This window comes from Chrysemys picta, chromosome 25, assembly GCF_011386835.1.
Source record: "Chrysemys picta bellii isolate R12L10 chromosome 25, ASM1138683v2, whole genome shotgun sequence".
Taxonomy (NCBI): Eukaryota; Metazoa; Chordata; order Testudines; family Emydidae; genus Chrysemys; species Chrysemys picta.
In genome coordinates, this window is record NC_088815.1 from 5,389,847 (window position 1) to 5,411,856 (window position 22,010).

General features: G+C 51.3%; 1 protein-coding gene across 1 annotated transcript in view; it reads right to left on the reverse strand.

The window, feature by feature from the left end:
* Positions 1–21,157, reverse strand: part of ATP8B3 (ATPase phospholipid transporting 8B3) — a 40,897-nt gene extending 19,740 nt beyond the window's left edge. The window contains exons 1-12 of the mRNA XM_065578445.1: positions 21,043–21,157; positions 20,143–20,234; positions 18,838–18,951; positions 15,946–16,044; positions 13,953–14,014; positions 13,044–13,116; positions 12,848–12,918; positions 9,426–9,508; positions 9,019–9,177; positions 7,075–7,163; positions 3,992–4,185; positions 2,485–2,693 (exon numbers count right to left, since the gene is read on the reverse strand). Coding sequence (XP_065434517.1) covers positions 2,485–2,693; positions 3,992–4,185; positions 7,075–7,163; positions 9,019–9,177; positions 9,426–9,508; positions 12,848–12,918; positions 13,044–13,116; positions 13,953–14,014; positions 15,946–16,044; positions 18,838–18,951; positions 20,143–20,234; positions 21,043–21,097 — 1,300 coding nt within the window. The 5' untranslated portion in view covers positions 21,098–21,157. The remainder of the gene's footprint in view (positions 1–2,484; positions 2,694–3,991; positions 4,186–7,074; positions 7,164–9,018; positions 9,178–9,425; positions 9,509–12,847; positions 12,919–13,043; positions 13,117–13,952; positions 14,015–15,945; positions 16,045–18,837; positions 18,952–20,142; positions 20,235–21,042) is intronic.
* Between the last annotated feature and the right edge of the window lie 853 nt (positions 21,158–22,010).

Below are 22,010 nucleotides of genomic sequence, written 5' to 3' on the forward strand. Positions count from 1 at the left end.
GCACTGGCCACCTGCCCTCCCATTTCTCCCACCTTCATCACTGCCTTGTGGGAGTCTTGATCTCTCCTGGCTTCTCACTGCCCAGCCCCTCCTTAATCTCCTTCCCAGATAACAGGCTGAAAGATCCAAAGAACGGCCAATCCCTAAGCTCCGTCCACTAGCTGTAGGGTTTCAAGGTGACTTTGCAAAAGGAAAAATCTGTGGTCTTTGTCCTGTTATTCGCTTCTTTATGAAGAAGGCCTGACAGGCTTGGATTTTTTTAATTGGATTGACAATAAGGGGTGTTTTTGTTTGGTTGGTTGAAGTTTTTTGTTTGGTTTGGGTTTTTTGCATATTTTTAGCATTAGAAATTCAGATCTCACCTGACCTACTTTCCCTGGGAAACTCTATCAATGACCAGAGAAGTGGAAGGGTTATGACATCAGATACTAAGGAAGAGAAATTAGATTTACTTCTGATAAGAAAGTGATTTTTATTCACACTCCTTATAGTTCCTTGGGGCTTTCCCCCGTCTGTTTTTGTCAATGAACCTTTAACACAAATGCACGATACACAGTCAGGAGAAAAGCTCTCTGGGTTAAAGATTCAATACTCCCTGCCCTGCAAGTCTCATCAATTAAGCGCTGAGCCTGAGAAAGCTCCCAAAACCATGAGAGATTCCAACGAGTCATCCAGCAATACAAGGGGAGACAAGACCTGACAATCCTGATATTGATAAGGGTAAAAACAAGCATAAAAATAACTTTAAAAAAGAAAATTGGGGGCCTTCTTCATCATAAAAGAACAACCCCTTTTCTTTCCCTCCTTTGCAGGTCACCTTTAAGAAGAGCTCTTGAAGTAAAGCAGGGGAAGGCACATGAATGCATTCTGGAGTGTCACAGGAGAGCTGCAGTGGCTGGCAGGAATTTACAAACAAGAAACCGTTTCTGTGCTGAATTCCCCTCAGCACTCCAGCTGGGAGGGACACAACATTGGCCTTTTCAACAAAATGGAAATTTTCTTGTAGAGATTTCTGTTTCTGTTGAAATTTGGGGGGGGAGGGGTTGGGGTTGGTCAAAAACCTGAAAACCAGTTTTCCAAAACCAGAACTGAAAAATTCAGGGTTTTGCAGGGTTTCAATGACCCCTCCCTCAAAAAATTCTGTGAAAAAAGTCATTCCCTCTCAAAACGTTTTGTGGGAAATAAGATACATTTCCAGCTCTACTCGGCTCCCAATGGGTCTACTTCCTTTTCAATAAGCACCTTTGCCTACCACCTTCCCCACAGCCTGCCTTCAATCACCCAGGTACCACACGTCATGCCTCAGTTCATCTAGTGTCACCAGGCCAGCCGAAGGCTGCTGTGTCAGAACGGAGAGCAGCCAGTTGCTCCATACCGCCTGCTTTCCGGATGGGTCTGACAGGAAACGACCCCTGCTCCCCTCTCTCTGAGGGAGGTCCTGAGGTGGCTCCTAGGCAGAGCTTCGGGGGTTGGCCCTCTCTAACGACTGTAGGCTGACAGACATTCCCCAGCCTCTCTCTTTAGGGGATTATAAAGAATGCTCGTTATTTATAATACGTAACAATAATTTGTATTGTGGTAGCACCCAAAGGCCCCCGCCATGGATCAGGGTCCCATTGTGCTAGGCACGAGACAGAACAAAAAGCCAGTCCCTGCGCTGAAGACCTTACAATTCACGTGAGAGACAAGTAGGGCGACCATATTTCCCAAAGGGAAAACAGGACACTGCGTAGGGCTAGCCAGAGCGTCCACACCTCCATGTGGGGCTGGCCCGAGTCGCTCACCCAACCACCCTCCACCCCCCCGTGTGGGGCTGGCCCAAGCCCTGACTCTCCCTTCCCCACGCAGGGTAGGCGTTGCTGCTCGCCTGAGCCCTGCCTCCCCACCACGAGGGGCCGACACTGCCACTCCCTTCCCCGGCACGTTCCGCCACAGCCCGCTTTTTTGACAAAAGTGCCTTTGTCCCGTAGTTGGCAAGAGCAAACAGGAGAAATGCCCACTTTTGCCGAAAAAGTCGGGACTGCCAAGACAGGGCTTAAAAAAGGGTCTGTCCCGGCCACCATGGAACATACGGTCACCCTAAGCGCCAGGTGCACCACGCAGCCAGGAAGAGCAGGAGCGAACAATGGGACAATACTGACCAGCATGAAAAGCAGCAGTCCCAGCAAACCAGCTGCCCAACAGCATCTGACATAACTGCTGAAGTTCTACAGCACCTGCTACCTGAAGACCTCAACGCACCTTGCTAATATTAATGAACTGGATTAAATTATTTGCTATGGGTTGCACTGCAGGTCTGCAGCAGAATCATAGAATCTCAGGGTTGGAAGGGACCTCAGGAGGTCATCTAGTCCAACCCCCTGCTCAAAGCAGGACCAATCCCCAGCAGAACAAGAAATAGAACCCAGCTGTCCTGCACCCCGCAACTATTCAAGGTCAGCCTCCCCCAAGAACCCATAGAAACCTGCTTCCACTCAGAGGTACCATAGATGATCCCGTTGATGCAACATTTCTTGAAGGTCATAATGTTCTGCGTTAAGGTGCCCGTCTTGTCCGAGAAGATGTACTCAATCTGGCCGAGCTGGTCATTGAGGCTGGTGCTCCTGGCTTTTGCTGGAGTGTCCTTTGCAGGGTAATACATCTCCAGGTCCCAGTCAATAAAATAGCTGTTCACCATGTAGATGAATTCAAACCTAGGCGCCCCGGGGGAAGGAGACACAAAACAGGCACGATAGTTATTTTAGCCACAGAGCGAGGGACATTTGGGAATCTGACATCTTCCCCCTTTCTCTTTGTCTTACAGCTCGGAGCCTGCTAGAATCCGAAATAATGCAGCTCACTTAGGGTCAGAATTTCATGAGAGCTCAGCATTCTGGGTTGGGAGCAGGTTGGGTGCTAAGCTCTTTTGAAAATCTGCCCCTAATGGAAGGTGCTGAGTGCCAGAACATCTGTCCCTCAGCACCTTTGAAAATCTGGCCCTTAATGACCAACCTCAAACGTCTGAAGGTTCAGGTAAGGACCCAAAAGTCTGGAAGCTGCTTCTGACGAATCGGACCTCTGGTGTCTTCCCAGCTGGGCTGAGAATCTCAAGTCATTGGGTGAACAAGAGATTTCCAGTCATTCCTACCTCTGGTCAGGATGGAAACAGAGATGTCCCAGAGATCTTCATCGCTCCTGCTTCCCAGGGGAGTGAATGTGCAAAGGAATGGGCAGAGGAGAATGTTAAACTCTTCCAGACTCAGCGAAGGCTTAGGTCAGGTTTAGAGGGGGAGGGAGAGTCTGCTCTCTCCTGTCCCTAGCCCTAACCAGCTATCACATTCCGTCCTCCCCACCCTCCAATCTAACATCCAGTTCCCGTACTGATGAGCACCGAGAGAGGCCCAGGCAAAGGAGTGGGAGCCAGGAGTGCTAATCCTGACTTGGTGCCTCAGGCAAGTCACTTCCTCCTGTGTGCCTCAGTTTCCCCACTCTGTAAAGTGGGATTAAGAACCTCACTGCGGCAGGGGATGATTCAGTATCTAATTTCTGTAAAGTGCTTTGAACGTCCACAGTGCTGCGCATTAACTGTATTTAGGCTCCCAGTTGTGTCCTCGTCTGAATCATTTAGTGACCAAATATTATCTTCATCATCAAGCTATCGCCACCAGCCTAACCATCACTCCAGACCACAACAGCCTCCCGTGCGCTTCTCTAGTGACTTTCATCTGAGGATCCCAAAGCACTTTACTCACATTAATGAATTTGAGCCTCACAGCCCGTCCTCTGAGCTAGGTCAATATTACCCCCTTCCACGGATAAGCAAATAGAATCAGTGACTTGCTCAAGGTCACGACACAGTAAAAAGCAGAACCCAGGCACGCTGACTCCCAGTCCCAGAGGCACCGATGTTCCCTGCTGCCCCGAATGGCAGGCTGACCCAGGAGGGCAAAAGGGTAAAGTAAAAGACAGCGACTATTTCTAAACAGCACAGAATCCGCTCTGAGGCTCTTACGTTATGTACATGGACATCGGTATGATGATGCTCAGAAGGATCATGAAGCCCCAGAAGGCGAAAAAGGCCTGCTCGGCAGGGCTTGTGCCGACATACAAAGCGGAGAGGTAGCTGTGCTCCGCGTGGAACTTCACGGCCCAGAATCCGGCGGCAAAGGCGAGACAGAGTGAGGTAATGACCAGCATCACGAAGATCTGGGGGCAGGGGAAGAAATCCACATCTCAAGGCACTGTGCAGGATTCCACCAGGCTCTTGTCCGAGGGGGTTCCTGGGCCAAGCAGCACCGCCCAGGCTTCCAGAGAGGCAGGAGTGAGGGCCTGGCTGCATTAGCCATTTTAGTAGCAGTGTAGCTACACTGGTGCTTTCCCCGTGCAGATAATGGCTGCACTGGTGTGAAGCAGGGTACTTACACGGGTGCAGACAGGCCCTTCTTCGGTATAACCCATGGTGTAAATTTAAACCACTAGAGTTATCTTAGATCCTCAGCTGGTGTGTCTTGCTCGCATGCCCTGGTCATACATGGCCACATTCGATGTCAGGAGGGAATTTCCCCCCAGGTGGTGAGCTTGGGGGGGTTTCACTTTCCATTGCAGCCGGGAGTGTGGAGCACCTTTTGTGATCATCTGGGAGTCTGTCACCTAATCAATTCCCTGCCATTGCAGGGCCCTGGGCACGGGTGGCACCTTGGTCTCTCCTGTTCTCGCCGTGTGACACAGTTGAGTCTCCTGAGGACTGACATGCTTTAGTCTAACTAAAGTCTTTGGGCTCAGTGCACGAGTTTCCGGGTGAAAATTAACTACGCAGGGAGCTCAGACTAGAAGATGGATGAAACCATGGATCCTGGTATAACCTTTGTGTGGACACTCTTGTTCTGGGCCTTTTTTCAGGTTACTGTATGTCACTTGGGAAGGGGTTTAGAACTAAACCCAAAAGAGCCAATCTTATACCGGAATAAGAGTGTCCACACGACGGAGGTTTATACCAGCATAACTAGATCTGGATAACTGGTAAAACGTTCCCATGTGGACAAGACCTTCGACATAGAGCCCGAGTTCTCAAGCTCTGCCCTGTTGGGGGGCCATATTTTACTTAGGCTAGGTCTACACTACCCGCCTGAATCGGCGGGTAGAAATCGATCTCTTGGGGATCGAATTATCGCGTCTCGTTGGGACACGACAATCGATCCCCGAATCGAAGCTCTTACTCCACCAGCGGAGGTGGGAGTAAGCGCCGTCGACGGGGAGCCGCGGAGGTCAATTTTGCCGCCGTCCTCACAGCGGGGTAAGTCGGCTCCGATAGGTCGAATTCAGCTACGCTATTCGTGTAGCTGAATTTGCGTATATTAAATCGACCTCCCCCTGTAGTGAAGACCTGCCCTTAGATGGGAAGCTCTTGGGGGAAGAGACTGTGTCATTTTGTTCTCTGTCTGTACAGCACCTAGCACACTGGGGCTCTGGTTCATGAGTGAGCTCCTCGGTGCCACCGGAAAACAAATTAATAATAAAATAATAATAATGACACATAACACAGTCAATAATAATAATAATATAGATACATCTCATGGGTATCTCCCTTCCCGGTTGTTATAGCTTAGACCCACCCCTGCCCATCCCTAGTCACATAACATCCCGCAGCAGCAGGTGCAGCCAGTGCTTATATGGCAAAGCACCGGTAGGAAAGTATTTAATGCACCTTTCGTTTCTCTCAATGCACCTGGCAAGCGGGAGGAGGAGCTAGCGCCACGTGACCATCCACAGACCACCCCCCACAAAGGGCCACAGAGCATCACGTGGGAGCCACCGACGGAGGATGGAAGGACAGAGCCAACGAGGCAGCGTAGCTAGAACGGGTAACTGAGAGTGCTGCCTTTAAATAGAGACTTCAGGGCAGACGGGATGGTCTTGTGGTTAGGGCAATGGCTCTGGGGAGCTGGGTTTTGTCCCGTTCCCCCCGAAACCTTGGGGACAAGTCACTTCCTCGCTCTCTGTGTGGGGAAGCCTAATTCGTTCCTGTTTCTGATGTACGATGGTGATGAACACCACAGATGGTATTATAAATAGCCATGCACCGTGTTATCTCCAAGATAAACACAATACAAGGCCCCAGGGGTAGCTGGTATCTAACCAGGCATCCGCAAGGAATAGTTGCTGTTCCTAGTGTTGATGTAAATAGGCCTGATGGGTCATTTGGTTGGAAAGTTACAAACACTCGAAAGCAGGAGCTTAGAAAGCCACGACTAGCTCATGTGTAGCTATCAACATAGCATCGTGGTCCTACCACCACGTTCACCCATCTGCCTGCTGGTCCCTCTGCAAACATATGTGGCCGTGGTTCTTCAAGACAGCAGGACAAGAATTAGCCTTTAAATTAGAATCTACAGACAGAGGATCTTTGCTCTCCAAGCCAGATCCTCAGGTAGTGGACACTGGCACAGCTCTACAGGAAAGCTACGGTCCATTTCCACCAGCTGAGAATCTGGCCCCCTTGACTTCAATGGAGCGAGGTTGATTTATACTTGCTTAAGACCTGGTCTTATTTAATTTAAACTGCAGCGCTGGGGAAAGGGGCTGGTCTCTTTGCTATCAGCGTGGATGGGCAGAGCCCACCGGGACAAGGACAGACCTGGCCGCTCAGGGGAGGGGCCATGGGGAAAGTACCACTTTGACAGCTGCCGAGAACGAAAAGCCATGCAAGTGTCCGAGCTGCACTAACTGCTGTGTGAGAGGCACTATCTTTAGAGGAGAGGGGCGTTCTGCCTCTGTCTTCGGTCCCTCTGCTGAAGCTGCCAGCAAGCAACGTTACTCTAGTTGCGATGCTGCCTTGATTGACACTGACATCCAGCCACTAGGAACCGGATTGAGAAGCCCCCAACTCATCTCCCCCAGCAGCTTTCAGATGGCAATGACCTACCTGGGTCTGAACTGCCCCCCGCAACCCACCAGATAAAACGCTCCCAACTCCAGTCCCACACCTGCCTTCCACTCCATGCTGAACAGAGACAGAGCCACACCTCTGGGGAGTGGGCAGTCAGGCAGCACCGGCTCAGCTGGCCAGCCCGTTTCTGGTGGAAGAGATGCACTTACTAAGATCACCAGTCTGTCCATCAAGCGGTCCAGCTTGGTTTTCTTCATCTTGATCTTCCCGCAGTTTTTCATAATTTTGGAATCCAATCCTGGACAAGACACGTTTTAGAAAGGAAAATAAAAAAAAACACATGGCAATTGTTTGGCATGCAGGCTGCATCACACCCACTTTGCTCTCCAGACTGGGGAGAAAAGTCTCCCACATGCCCCATGATGTAGGTGTCATGACACGGTGATAGGAACTCATTCCAGGGAAGCCCGTTCCACCATCCCACAGCGTGGTCTAGTGATTAGATCAGGGGCCTCCTAAGTTCCACTCCCAGCTCTGCCACTGACCTACTGTGTGATCTTGAGCAATTCAATTCACCTTTGTGGCTCCGTTTCCCCATCTATAAACTGGGTATAATTACGTGTAGCCCTTCATACAGTCATTGGAGAGCTCCAGGTGCAGGGAACTCTAGAAGTGTTACTTGCACGTGGATGGCCGACCTTTGCAATTCAAGCGCTGCAGAGGCAACTTGCCAGGAGCATACATGTAATTTATTCCTTCATTGCTGCCAGAATGGTGCAAAGGGGCCTTGTAAACGAGGTATCGACGGCATTTCTAGTACGCCCATCCCAATGGCATTGCTTAGATAAACAGAAATCGCCTGCTGTCTGACATCACCTGCACTAGAGGCACCTGCCACTGATCAGAACCGAAGTTAGCAAAGAGCTACAGAGTTGGAAACCTCAGGCCACATGGAGCCCTCAAATCCCACCTTGGGTATCTGTGACATCGGGGGACAGTGGCAGGAGCATTAACAAGACCAGGTGTCGCCTCGTCCTCTGCCCTTAGGGTAGGGATTTAATGAGCTCTCCAAAAGGCTGAAGACCCTTTACAGAGTTGGGCCAGAGGGACTGTTCTGTCCTCTAGTTCGATCTCCTTGATAACACAGGCCATAGAATTCCGATCTGGAATTTCTGCACCAAGCCCCTATCTTGAGTTGAGCTACAGCCTATTTTTGGAAAGACGCCCCGTCTTGCTTTAAAGACTTCGTCATGGAGACTCCAGCGCATCCCGTGGTAAGCAGGCCCAATGGTTAATTACACTCACATAAAAATGTGCCTTATTTCTAGCCCGAATTGATTTCACGCCAGCTACCAGCCACGGGATCTTGTTATGCCTTTGTCTGCTAGACAAAAGCAGCCCTCTACGGTCAGAAATCTTCTCTTGTAGGTACCTATAGACCAGGATCAAGTCACTTCTTAACCTGCTCTGTGACAAACAGATTGAGTTTCCTACGTCCTTCACTGTAAGGGAAAATCTGAAGGGCACCTGAGAATGTGAATCTAAACAGTGAATCTGCAGGTGTTTGTTCGCATGACCAACCACGCTACTCAAATGAGTCAGAACAGCACCTGCAATTACTCTTGTTCCGAGAACTATCCACCGCCCGGCGGCAGAACATAAGCTAGGCATCGGGAAGGAATACCCAACAGACCTGGATAATATTGTGCAATGGTCTGGCAACTCCTAGGCATGGGTGGACATCATACATGGGGTGAGCTGTGAACTGGGCTGCGATAGTGCTGACACCGGGCGCAAAGGAAGTTTTACTGATGGGTTAAACACAGAGGCTATGCTGTACCTGGGGCTGATCATTGGTTCAGCAAGTTCAGCATCCCCTCCCCTCCCGCCAGCAGTGGCCTATTCTTGAGGCTTCACAGGAAGGCAGCCCATCCCCCAACACCATGGTGCACCTGGCCAATTACACCTAATGCACATGGGAGAGAACCAGGCCTCCCGCCGCGGCCATCCAGTGAGCAGCTTAGCCTACCCTTTGGCTGGCGGCCTGCTTCCCACTGGGCCCGTCCCCGTACTCAGGTATATGGACCAGTTTCCGCAGGGATGGGATAAGGCAGGTGAAGGCTGGCTGAGGGGCATAGGCCGCTTGCACTCACCCGCGTAGATAACGAGGCCGTAGCAGGTCTCGGTGTTGCGTATCCTGCAGCCTCGCAGCAAGATCTTCTCACTGTCCAGCGAGTACTTCTCACCCCTCCACTCCAGCGTGCCGATGAAGCTGTGCATGCGGCTGTTGGGCTCCTCGCAGGTCACTTTCCCTGGGACGCCAACAGCAAGGAGGGTCTGAATCACTCCTTGGCTTTCTGGGGAGCGACTAAAGAGAGGGGTCCCTCCTCCCATCCCTCACCCCTTCCGCCTGAGCTGGGGGAATGACACAGCTTCTGTGGAAGAAACTCAGACCAGGGAGATTTTGGCAGGGTAATTAAATAAATATCCCTGTTGCTCCGGGTTTATACTGGAGCCGGCGAGGCGAACGAAATGCGCCTTGCTCTTGCCGGGCACTCACCGTCAAAGGCAGCCATGCTTGCCTCGCTCACCAGCTCCTGGTGCGTGGCCAGAAGGGCCTGTCTGAACTTCAGGTTGGTTTCCCTGAAAACAAGAACAGGTCTGAAAACAATCAGAAGGAAAAGCCACAAAGCGGGGGAGGTGGTGGTCGCTCCCCTAGTGCCATGGCTCGCGATCTTTCCAGATTACTGTACCCCCAAGATTCACCTCATTTAAAAACGACTTGCTTCCAAAATTAGACATAAATGTACAAAAGTGTCACAGCGTGCTAGCACTGAGAAATCGCTCACTTCCTCGTTTCTACCTTATAATTATAAAATAGATCAATTGGAATACGAATGTTGTACTTACATTCCAGCGGATAGTACATAGAGCAGTATAAACAAGCCATTGCCTGTATGAAGTTTTAATTTGTACTGACTTCGCTAGTGCTTTTTACGTAGCCTGTTGTAAAATTAGGCAAATCTCTAGATGAGTTGATGGACCCCCAGGAAGAGCGCTGCCTACTCCCAGGGGTGTGTGTACCCCTGATTGAGAACCACTGACCTGTTGTCCCCAAGGGTTGGAGAAACGTGGGCTGAGAGGGGTACTATTAATTATTACGATTTATGTGCATTACGGTAGCACCTAGCTGCCCCCCCGGTTGAGTTCAGGGCCCCGTTGTGCTGGGTGTTGCTTATACACGTAGTAAGAGACAATCCCTGCCCTGAAGAACTTACACTCTAAATACACCAGACAGACAGAGAGGGGGAGAAGAAGGATCGTTATCCCCATTTTATAGATGGGGAACTGAGGCCCAGTGAGGTGACATGATTTGCCCAAGGTCAGGCAGGGAGTCTGGGCAGAGCGGGAGATTTCACCCAGCTCTGCAGAGTCCCAGGCCAGTGCCTTAACCACCAGATCATCCTCTTTGGGCCCCTGTAATTATTGGGGTTATTCTGTACCCCAAACCCCTAGGTCCTAGGAGCGTGCCAGGTGCGTGCACCTCAGAGGCAAGGCCTGCAGGTGCTTCAGCAGCGAGGCCTTGTGGGCGCTAGCCCCGGTGGGTCCCAGTAACCGCTCAGACACAGGGCTGAAGGGCAGGTTGTCACTGGGGCTGGCAGGACGGGGAAGGTTGCAGAGACCCTTGGTACAGAAGCTTACACAGTTAGTCACATTGAGCAACAGCGGTTCCTGTTCGGGCCCCAGACAGTCCCATCGAGGGTCAGGGCTGGTCAGCCCTAGGGCCCGGGGCACCGCTCCAGTCCAGTCTCTATTCTTGCAAACAGGCATTTGCAGGTTTTCAAGCCAAGTTCAGTTTGTGTCTCTCGTTGGGGCCCCTCCGCCCTGGCTCCCTGCCAGCCGTTGCTGCTCCCGCAGAAGGCCCACACAGGCCTGCACCCACCTGAGACGTCCGGCAGTCACGGCCGGTTCCTCATAGAACCATAGGACTGGAAGGGACCTCGAGAGGTCATCTAGTCCAGTCCCCTGCACTCATGGCAGGACTCAGTATTATCTAGACCATCCCTGACAGGTGTTTGTCCAACCTGCTCTTAAAAATCCCCAATGATGGAGATTCCACAACCTCCCTAGGCAATTTATTCCAGTGCTTAACCACCCTGACAGTTAGGAAGCTTTGCCTAATGTCCAACCTAAATCTCCCTTGCTGCAGTTTAAGCCCATTGCTTCTTGTCCTATCCTCAGAGGTTAAGAAGAACCATTTTTCTCCCTCCTCCTTGTAACAACCTTTTATGTACTTAAAAACTGTTATCATGTCCCCTCTCAGTCTTCTCTTCTCCAGACTAAACAAACCCAGTTTTTTCAATCTTCCCTCATAGGCAGCGGCGGCTCCAGGCACCAGCGCTCCAAGCGCGTACCTGGGGCAGCAAGCCGCAGGGGGCGCCCTGCCGGTTCCTGCGAGGACGGAGTCAGGCAGCCTTCGGTGGCATGCCTGCGGGAGGTCCGCCAGTCCCGCGGATTCGGCAGCAATTCGGCACCAGGTACGCCGAAACCGTGGGACCAGCGGACCTCCCACAGGCAAGCCGCCAAATCCGCAGGACCCGGGACCTCCCGCAGGCATGCCGCCAAAGGCAGCCTGCCTGCCATGTTTGGGGCGGCAAAAAAGCTAGAGCCGCCCCTGCTCATAGGTCATGTTTTCTAGACATTTAATCATTTTTGTTGCTCTTCACTGGACTTTCTCCAATTTCTCCACATCTTTCCTGAAATGTGGCGCCCAGAACTGGACACAATACTCCAGTTGAGGCCTAATCAGCGCAGAGGAGAGCGGAAGAATTACTTCTCGTGTCTTGTTTACAACACTCCTGCTAATACTGTACATCCCAGAATGATGTTTGCTTTTTTTGCAACAGCGTTACACTGTTGACTCTTATTTAGCTTGTGGGCCGCTATGACCCCCAGATCCCTTTCCGCAGTCCTCCTTCCTAGGCAGTCATTTCCCATTTTGTATGTGTGTAACTGATTGTTCCTTTCCAAGTGGAGTACTTTGCAGTTGTCCTTATTGAATTTCATCCTATTTACTTCAGACCATTTCTCCAGTTTGTCCAGATCGTTTTGAATTTTAATCCTATCCTCCAAAGCACTTGCAACCCCTCCCAGCTTTGGTATCAGAGTGTACTCTCTATGCCATCATCTAAATCACTGATGAAGATATTGAACAGAACCGGACCCAGAACCGTTCCCTGCAGAGCCCTGACCCTTCCAGCATGACTGTGAACCACTGATAACTACTCTCTGGGAACGATTTTCCAACCAGTTTTGCACCCACCTTATAGTAGCTCCATCTAGGTTGTATTTCTCTAGTTTGTTTATGAGAACGTCATGCGAGACAGGATCAAAAGCCTTACTAAAGTCAAGATACACCACATCTACCGCTTCCCCCCACCCACAAGGCTTGTCGCCCTGTCTAAGAAAGCTATCGGGTTGGTTTGACATGATTTGTTCTTGACAAATCCATGATGACTGCGGCTCTACACATGGTTCCTGGGGCTTCTCTCCAGCCCCCTGCTGCCGTGTGGCTCCCACTCCCCAAACCGAGCCCAGCCTGGCTCAGGACCGTTCCTCTTACCCGGTCAGGGGAATGGAAGTGCAAAGGGGATGGGGCTGGTAGGAAATATGGTCCCTGCTTAGCCAGGAAAAAGAGGGTGTACAGAGGGGCCTGATGGGACTTGTAGTCCCCTGCTTTGCAGATGCAACACATCCCAGTTTTTTAATTTCAGGTGTCCCATTTCAGAATCCCTTGGGGCCTGGTTTTTGAAGGTGCTGAACATCCACCACACCGCTGCCAGGCACCCAGCACCTCTGAAACCCAGGTGCAAGGTGTCTCCAGCCGGGATCCCAAATATGGAGGCCTCAGAACGTTGGCTGTGGTATCTCTGGTCCCCAGCCGGTGGCCGTGGTCTCCCCACAGTCTCTCCCTCTCCTTACCCGTCGATATCCGCTGTCTCCACGTAACATAGGCTGCTGGGCTCCGAGCTGGACAGCAAGAGCAGGTCAGCCTTTAAAAGAAAGCAAAACAGAAAAGGCCTCAGAGAGACTTTCCTGATGAGGCCCCCTCATCCCCGCTCCCCAGCGTACAGCCTCAGAGCGAGGGGCCCGGCCCACCACGAGGGGCCTGACTCACCGGGACAAAGCTGTCCTTGCGCAGGCAGACAATGTCGCCGACACAGATGTCCCGCCATTTCTTCCAGCTAAAGCTGCAAGAGAAAAACAAGCCGCTTAAGAGGCCAGCATGCCTGAGATGTGCTGAGCTGACAGCCCTGGAGACCTCTCTCCACAGGGCAGCCCGGGCAGCAGCAGGGCAAGTTTCACTCCCACCTCCCCAGCCCCTGCACCTCGACCCTGACCTCCAGGACGAAAGGGGACGTCAATCTCTGTGGCCCATCCAATCCTTAGCCACGCCACTAAGCCTGCCAATGTGAAGACCAGCTGGGCGGGTGGTTTCGTGACATGGGAACCGGCATGAGACCCACCCATGCCTAGCAGGCGGGCCACCTAGCAGCCATCGATGGCAGTGACTTTTGGCCGTTAGTGACCTGGGCTCAGATGGGATGTTTCAGTCCCTTCTGCACCCTTCCGCCTCCTGAGAAGAGCAACTTCAAGCCGGGGTGTCACTCTGCAGCGCCCCCTTGAGGAGTCCTATGGGCCAGAAGTGGCAGAAACTCTCTGGGTGCCCTTCCAAGGAAAGGAAACTCCTTTAGGACAAGCGGAGCTGTCACGTGGAACCAAGGCCACCTGGATCCCCATCCCAGCTGGGACTGGGATGTGTTAATCCCAAGGATGGAGTAAATGAGGCCTGCCCCAGGTTGTGGGAAGGTGTGTCTCTGTGGGGCAGCCTGGGGGTGATGACACATCACAGCCACTTCTCTGAGCACAGCTGGTAAATTGGGAGAACCCTATGCGCTCAGACAATGGCACAGAGCCACCACCCTCCCTCCCCCGCTTCTTCAAACACACGGTGGAGGAGAACATGACTGTAGACAGTGAGTTTTATCCTGTAGCTCGCAGCTGGACATTTCTCAAGGCCCCTAACCTTTTCCCAACCAAGATTTCGCAGGGCCTGCTGTTGATCATCCAGTCGCTCCGGTGTCGGGCCTGCAAAAATAGGAGAAAAGACAGGGACAGGTCATGTCTGGCTTCCCCGTTCACCGGGGCCGCAAGAGAACATCCCTGTTAGCGCCAGGCTCTGTCCGGGCGTTCCAATCTCAGAGCGAGGAGATCTGCCCTTTCCAGGTGTGATACTGGCAAGCTCTTTCCCGGGCTGCAGGCATTAGCTAAGAACTGACTAATTCATAGTTGGAGGCATGACCAGTTCGCTTATGTTGCGCAAAATAGGTATTAATCCTATGAGACTGGATTTACTAGTGTTACAACTCTAGTGCATGTTTGTAAGTTGCTACACACATTAATCTTATTTGCAGTGTCTGTATTCCAGGCGATAAGGAAATACGTAAGTTTTGCTTTATAACTTCGAAAATGTTTACTCTAAACTTGTGAACCCGGATGGGAAGAGTGTTTACCTCCACCCCTACCCTGGTGGCCAGAAGAACTATCAAAATCAGATGATCCATCAAGGAACATCGCAATACAAAGGACTGGTGAATGGCTCTATCGCCCCTTGGAAAGGCAACGTCCAAGGAAACTTGTCCTACGGACTTGGAGGCTGAATGAAGGAAATAAAACAAAGACACATGAAAACTTTCCATCTCTTTGCTGTTTGAACTCTGACGGGGCCAGAGACACCAAACTGAAGCCAGGGGTTACCCTTGGGTCCACCCTGAAAGACACTTTGTAGTGACAGATCACTACAATTCGGTCACTCTTAGGATTTATTGCAACTCAGTTGTGTGTCTGTCTGCTTGCTTTAGCCTGGAAACAACTCTCTTAGTTCTCTTTCCTAGTTAATAAACCTTTAGATAGTTTATTACAGGTTTGGCTACAAGCGTTGTCTTTGGTGTGAGATCTAGGGAACCAGCTGAGCTGGGGTAAGTGACTGGTCTCTTGGGACTGGAAGCAACCTGAATATTTTGTGTGATTTTTGGTGTAAGTGACCATTTATCACCAAGTCCAGTTTCCCTGATAGGCTGGAGAATCTAAGGCAGTGGTTCTCAACCTGCAGCCCGCATGTGACCCAATTAGCACAGGGCTGCAGCCCAGCTACGTGCTAAAAGCTTCAGGGCCCGCGTGGTGGTGGCCAGGCTGCCTGGCCACCCAACCCGGCGGGGTCCGGAGCCCTGGCTGCCCGATGCCCGGCACGGCATGGCAGGGTTGAGGTTGCCAGGCTGCCCAGCCCTTCCCTGCCCTGTGTGGCAGGGTCCGGGCTTCCGGGGCTGTGCTGCCTTGCCACGCAGCGGGGTCCGCTCCTGGCCCCACTCTGTGGAGGGGTCTCTGGGCGGAGATTGGGGCCCTGGGCATAGGGGTCTGTAGGGGGCAGGGTTTGGGGGGAGAGGGGGTGCTGTGGTTCTCCACCTGCAGCCCAAGGAATACCTTGTGGCCCACAATGATAAATAGGTTGAGACCCACTGGTCTAAAGGAACTGCCTGCAACTCCATGGTCAGACTGTGAGAGCGATCCAGGAGTTCACATTTGGTTCTGAGTGGGTAAAATCTAATTATAGGGGTGCCTGCCCTGACGTAGGCATGCACGGGCGCGAGCCCGTCCACGCAGCATGACACAAGGCATGCCCAGTGGGTGTGAACGTGGGGAGTAAAGGGGCGGTCAATATGTCTGTGGATCTAAGAGGAAGCCTGTCCATTGGCTGGGACCCCAACGAGCAGGGGAGGGGAGTGGGTCAATCATGAAGAGGCCAGACCAGGGGAAGGGGCCAGTTACTCATCCCCGCTCCAAAGGGAGGATGGTAGATAGCCACAGCCCCTTGCCTCCATGAAGGCATTGTGGATACATGCTGGGTGCTGAGGTCTAAAGATACAGGGAGTGCCAGCTCAGTCCCGGGCTCTCCGGCAAGCCACACCATGCACCGGGCCCCTTCGTGGATTTCCAGCCCTGCGAACTGCTGGGGTACTCACAATGTCGTCAATCAGGTCCCGTAGGCCTCTGAGGAGGAGGAGGAAGCTCAAGGGCAGAAGCAGGGTGAACCAGGGCAGGGTGGAGATTTCAGGAACGGTCTGAAATGGGAGGCGAGAGAGCAGAGGAGCCTCACATTACTAGGGGAGGGTGCGGGACCAGACACAGCCTTCACCCCCCACCCTGAAGCACTGACCCTTTCTTGAGGGTTGGAAGAGTTGGGGTAACTTCCCCACTCTTTCTACGGGCGCATCTGAACTTCCTGGTTCCGCCTGGGACCAGGCTAGGAAAAGGAAATCAAACCAGTGGCTCTGTCCCCAGGCAGAAATGGCTCCAGTTTAACGTCAATCCCTTTTTAAACACCGGCACGGAGGCTCTTGTTTTGGTTTATGAGCAGCTTATTTCAGTATAGCGTAAAGGTCTTCAACGAAACCAAACTAAGGACTTGTCTACATGGAGTGTGATGCTGGTAAGTGGCAACTGCCAGCTCTGGCCAAGGCCTAGGCATCCGCTGAGAACTGACAAACTCACACCTGCAAGGCAGGCCAGTTCATTTGCATGTTAGGAAAGTTCAAAGTAAATGTGAAATGTACAAAAATGTGTTTAGTGTTTAAACTCCATGAAGAACGGGTGGGAGGTTGCAGGCATTGTTTTCCCTTATCTGTCCCCTGTTATAATGTAAGAGCAAGCATCTGCATTGCATATACCCCAGTCATTAAATAACTCGTCAAACAGAGAGGAGCCTTGTGTAATGCAAATGAAGAACTTTAACAGGAGAGTGTTAATTCCTGCACATTGAAAGCGAGTGGTCATTGTGTGTCAAATCAAAGATCAAAGTCTCTAAGTACATTCCTCTTTTCCTGCCATGAAGGAAGAAGCCACGTGGGGACTGTCCTGACAGCTTGGTTTCTGCCAGAAGCTATAAATATGGACCCAAGGAAAAATTCTTCATCTCCTGGCTGTGTGGATTCTAACAGGGCAGAAAACTGAACAAGGAGGCAGAGATCCCCCAAGTTATTCTGGGTAGCCCTGAAAGACTTTTGGGAAACTGGAAGAACACTATCAGGGGGTAGCCGTGTTAGTCTGTATCTACAAAAACAACAAGGAGTCTGGTGGCACGTTAAAGACTGACAGATTTTTTTGGGCATAAGCTTTCGTGGGTATGCATCTGAAGAAGTGAGGTTTTTACCCACGAAAGCTTATGCCCAAATAAATCTGTCAGTCTTTACCGTGCCACCAGACTCCTTGTTGTTTTTGGAAGAACACTATGCCTCTGCTAGCTTTTGCAATTATAGAGTATGACTCACCCGTACATATATATTTTTACCTGCGTTAATCTCTCATTAACTCTCATTTCTTTTGCCTAGCTAATAAACCTTTAGTTAGTTTGCTATAGGACTGTCTTTGGTGTGAGATCTGGGATGCAGATCGCAATGGCTGAGTGTTGGTCTCTTGGGACTGGGTGTTACCTGATTATTTTGTAATTGTTGGTGTAAGTGACCATTTCTCACATAGTCCAGCTTGCCTGGGTGGCAAGCTAGCCTGAAGCGTCTACGGGGACTGTCTGCGACTCCATTACAAGAATATTGTAGTACTTTGGGAGTTCACATTTGGTACAGGGTTGGTGAAATCTAATTATAGAACATATGACCAGTCTGGGGTGCTGGCCCTGCTTTTTGACAGTCTGCTCGAAGGTCGGCCCTCACGCTTGTGAGCCACTCCAGACAGGGTGACATGGGGAAATTGACCAGAATAGTTATTGCAGAACAAAATATTCCACAATAACTAGAACAGTTAGTGCAAAATAAGCTATTCTGGTCGATATCCCCCCGTTGATATGCTAAACCAAAGCTGGGTTAAACCAAAATAAGAGCTTGCCTAAACAACTGAAATAACGGTATCTTCTCCTAGCCTTATGTCAATGAAGCCAGTTATTTCAAAATGGAACACTCCTGTGGTGAAACAAGAGAGCCCCCACATAGCCTGACACTGAAATAACTAAGGAGATGAATTAAAACCCATATGGTTATTTTGGTTCCCATGTGGCCAATCCCTAAGAGCATCCGCATGGCCTTTTGCACCAGTTTAGCTAAATCGGTTTAAACCAGGGATTCTCAAACTGGGGGTCGGGACCCCTCAGGGGGTCACGAGATTATTACATGGGGGGTCGCGAGCTGTCAGCCTCCACCCCAAACCCGGCTTTGCTGCCAGCATTTATAATGGTGTTAAATATATAAAAAAGTGTTTTAATGTATAAGGGGGGGTCGCACTCAGAGGCTTGGTATTTGAAAGGGGTCACCAGTACAAAAGTCTGAGAACCCCTGGTTTAAAATCTGGTACAGCTCTGCGTGTAGACAAGGCCAAAGAGAAGAAGCTTTGAGCTAACGACTTTCAAGGGAGTTGGCTCCTAACTCGCATAGGAACGTTTGAAAATCCCATCCTTAGTGATTAAAGGACTGGAAGCCAGGACTCCTGGGTTCTGTGCCCAGCAGCTTGCTGTGTGACCTTGGGCGAGTCTCTGCAGCTAATATCCTTCATGGGGGCAGTGTGAGGACTGGAGGGTATTTTGTGATCCTTGCATGAAAGCTGCTAGAGAAACACGGTCTTTTTAAATTATCCAGTGGATCATCCGAAATCCCCATAAAACTGAGAGAGAGGGCGACTGCTCCAGCCCAAACGGAGGCCGAGAGAGGTGAAGGGACTTGCCCCAGTTCACGCAGCGCTCCTGCAGCAGAGTTGGGGTTAGAACTCAGAAGTCCTAACTCACAGTCCCGAGCTCCAAGCCCAAGGCACAGCTCCTTCTTTAGACAGTGTCTCTCTCCCCTCTGTGCCCATCTCAGGGCACTGGCTTGGCAGGCCTAGCAGTCTACCCCCGAGCTCCAGCGAGATCTCACCTGTAAGAGGATGACGAAGAGGAAGTAGAGGTTGGCCAGCCGATGGAACTGCTCATAGAGGTTGAGCGGCAAGAAGGTCAGGACGTTGTATTTGGCTGTCTTGATGGCGTTATCCTGGAAGGAGCATTTTAAAGACTGACATGCCTGGGCTTTCTCAGGACGCAGCAAGAGCTGGGCTGAGCAGGGCTTCCTGCCAGCCACTGGGATCTCACGGGGCACAGGACATCCCCTTCTTCCCAGGTTAAATTCCAGATTCACTCTGCAGTGGGGCTGCTGGGCCTAGAAAGTGCCAGGGAGCTACACCGAGGGAGGGGGGTATACGGTGGAAGCAGAGCTCCTTTCCCCCACACCCACTCCTCTACCTCAGGCTCTGCAACCCTGTGTCATCTTTTACGCCAACACAAAGCACTAGCAAGTCAGAGTGGAAGCATCCAACCCCCCCTTTGCACCCAGTGACTGACTGCCCAAGGTGCAGGGCAACTGAGAATCAGGCCCTTAATCTTCATGGCCCAGTTCTTCGCATGTATTTAGGTGCCTAACTCCCTTTGAAATCAATAGAAGTCAGGAGCCTAAATACCTTTGAGCATCTGGGCCTATCAGCTCATCTCCCGGCCTTACTCTGGGTGTGTGGCTGACACCAGGGATCTCCAGAGCTAAAGGCAGAAGTTGCTCCAGCTAGAGCTAAGAGCCGAGTCTAGCAGCCGACTCGTATCCTCAGTGGATCAGGCCTGGCGGGGAGCATGTAACACAGTCAGTGGGTTACACAGCCCATCCTACCCTTTCTTATCCCCGCTCTCGCATGCCGGCTTTTCCATTTTACCTCTGCTGCCAGGTCCCACGGTAACAGATCCTACCCAGTCACCGCACAAAACACACACCTCTGAAGAAGCAGGAGAACCCTGCTCCAAAAAAACCCGCCAGTGGCTTCTATCACCTGAGCTAAGGAAGCCTTCCGTTAGCAGGGAGCATCATCCGGTCCCTTACGCTCTCTACGGACCAGCCACTACAGGTCATGTCTCCCTCAAGCACACAAAGCCACGACTCCCTTCTAGGAGAAATCTCAATGGCCCAACACGCTGCTCTGGACCGTGACTGGCGAACACTGCAGCAATCGTACGGAAAGCCAGCCCCACCTTCCTTATGTTGAATGAGGCACTCGCAGAAAAGGCACTTCCGGTCAGCCGCTCTGGAGATCTGTCTGCTCACGCCCTGCCCACGGCCAAGGGGCTTGCACTGCCAGCTGGGAAATCAGCGGAGACGCTAATGGCCATAAAATAAGCACAGGCTTGAAGCAAGGTGACTCACCTCATATTTTTTCCTCGTCAGGCAGAAGGCAACTCTCTTCTTGAACTGTGTGTGATAGGCTCGGTCGTTGGCCTTCACCTCCCAGGTGAAATCTGGAAAAGCAGCCAAACGGTGAGCCATTAGCCAATGTCTGGGCAACAGTCTCTGGCCCGTGGGGAAACGAGGCAGAACCAAGACAGATGACAGCACCATAAGGCCCACAAGGAGCTCTGGGTACTGCTTGCTGCTGGCATGATTGGCTTTCCCCGAGGAGGACCTTGGGACCCACTGGGATTGGGATCCCACAGGCCTGATTAGAAGTGGCCTTTGGGGCAACTGGAGCAGAGCGAGAGTCCATTCCAGCTCCAGCCCCGGTGTTTTTTTCTTTGCTCCTCACTAAGCACTAGATTGTGCCCAGCCCGGTGTAGAGACTGCCAGGGGACAGAGAGCACCTGAAGCCTTCCCCTGCCACTCACTCCGGCTCCGGAGCCTGTTGCAAGCTCGGCTCTTGGATTTCTGGTGCCTGAGGACAGAGGGGCTGGAGTCCGCTGGGGAAAATCAAGCCGAGCAGAGCTGTCATGGAGTGGGCAGTCCTGCCTTTCCAAGGGGGCAGGAAGGGCCTGTCTCAGCCATTTTCCCTCAGGAACAATCCCAGGGCAAAGGTGGTGATTTAATGGCACAACCGAAGCCTTGGTGAATGAACAGTCCCCCAGCCAAAATCATTTAAATAGATCCTACGATATCTTTTTTTAGTACCAGGGCATAGCTACTGCTAAGTTGGGACATTCTTAGCCAAGGTTCCTAACTCTCCCACTTACAATGGCTCCCTACACGCCAAACTTGGCCTCCCCAGCTCAGGTTCTCCATTCCCAATCCGCTCTCCCAATGCCAAACAACCCAGCCATGCCATCTTGCACTGACCTAACTGCTTCTTACTCCCATTCAGGTAGCTCTCGAGTGACTCCTGGTTGGTCATGCTGCCAGAATCTAGAAAGCAAAGGAACCAAACATCTTTACAATAACGAACAATAATCGTAGCCAGGTTTTAGAGGTTTTAGCTCTTTTCCTTTCATGGGATGGCAATACACTTTAACCGTGCTGCCCTGGTTCTTTAAGCTCTCTGGGGCAGATATCCCAGAATGCAATACCATTCCACAGTGGAGTCATTTCCTCCTGACCCCAGACAGTGATGAGCTTCTGCCCTGAAGCCTCATATTGGCTAGATTTTATTACCCCAGCAGGTGTAAATACACGTTATCCACCCTGACGTCCAATTCTCCTTAATTAACTCCTTGTCTCAGTTAATATTCCACAGCAGGTTGATTATGTATTGCATAAAAAAGTATTTTCTTTCCATCTGTTTTAAAGGCGGTACCTTTTCATTGCAATGAGGGCCAGCAATCCCATTTGTTACGCTACATTCTTCCATCACATTTCCTATTAATCTCCTTTCGGCACAAAACAGTCACAGTGCCAAACGCTCTGCTGGTTTAAGCTGATGTCAGTCCAGCTGGGTTGAAACCACTTGTGGCAGGACTAAATCTAGTTCCCCGGCTTTAACTTCTCTCACTCAGGCCTCGAGTCATTTTCACTGCCTTGCCACCTAGATGCGGCATTCAGAACTGGCTCGAAACCTACTTCCGAACTTCTCCAGAGATCATGATCTCTTCTCTGGATCAAATATCTGCATGCGGCACTCGTTAGGTCCTGAAGCAACGTACGGGCCTTGTGCAGGAGTAAATGAGTGACCTAGCCGGCCTGTTGGAATCAAATGGGTCCTGCTAGTAGCATCAATTACAGGAAGTCTAGGTTAGCTTTTAAAGTAGTAAAGGCCTGTATGCTTAGAGCAAAGGTCCCAGGGCTCTAGCAACGATTGCTAGAGCACGTGC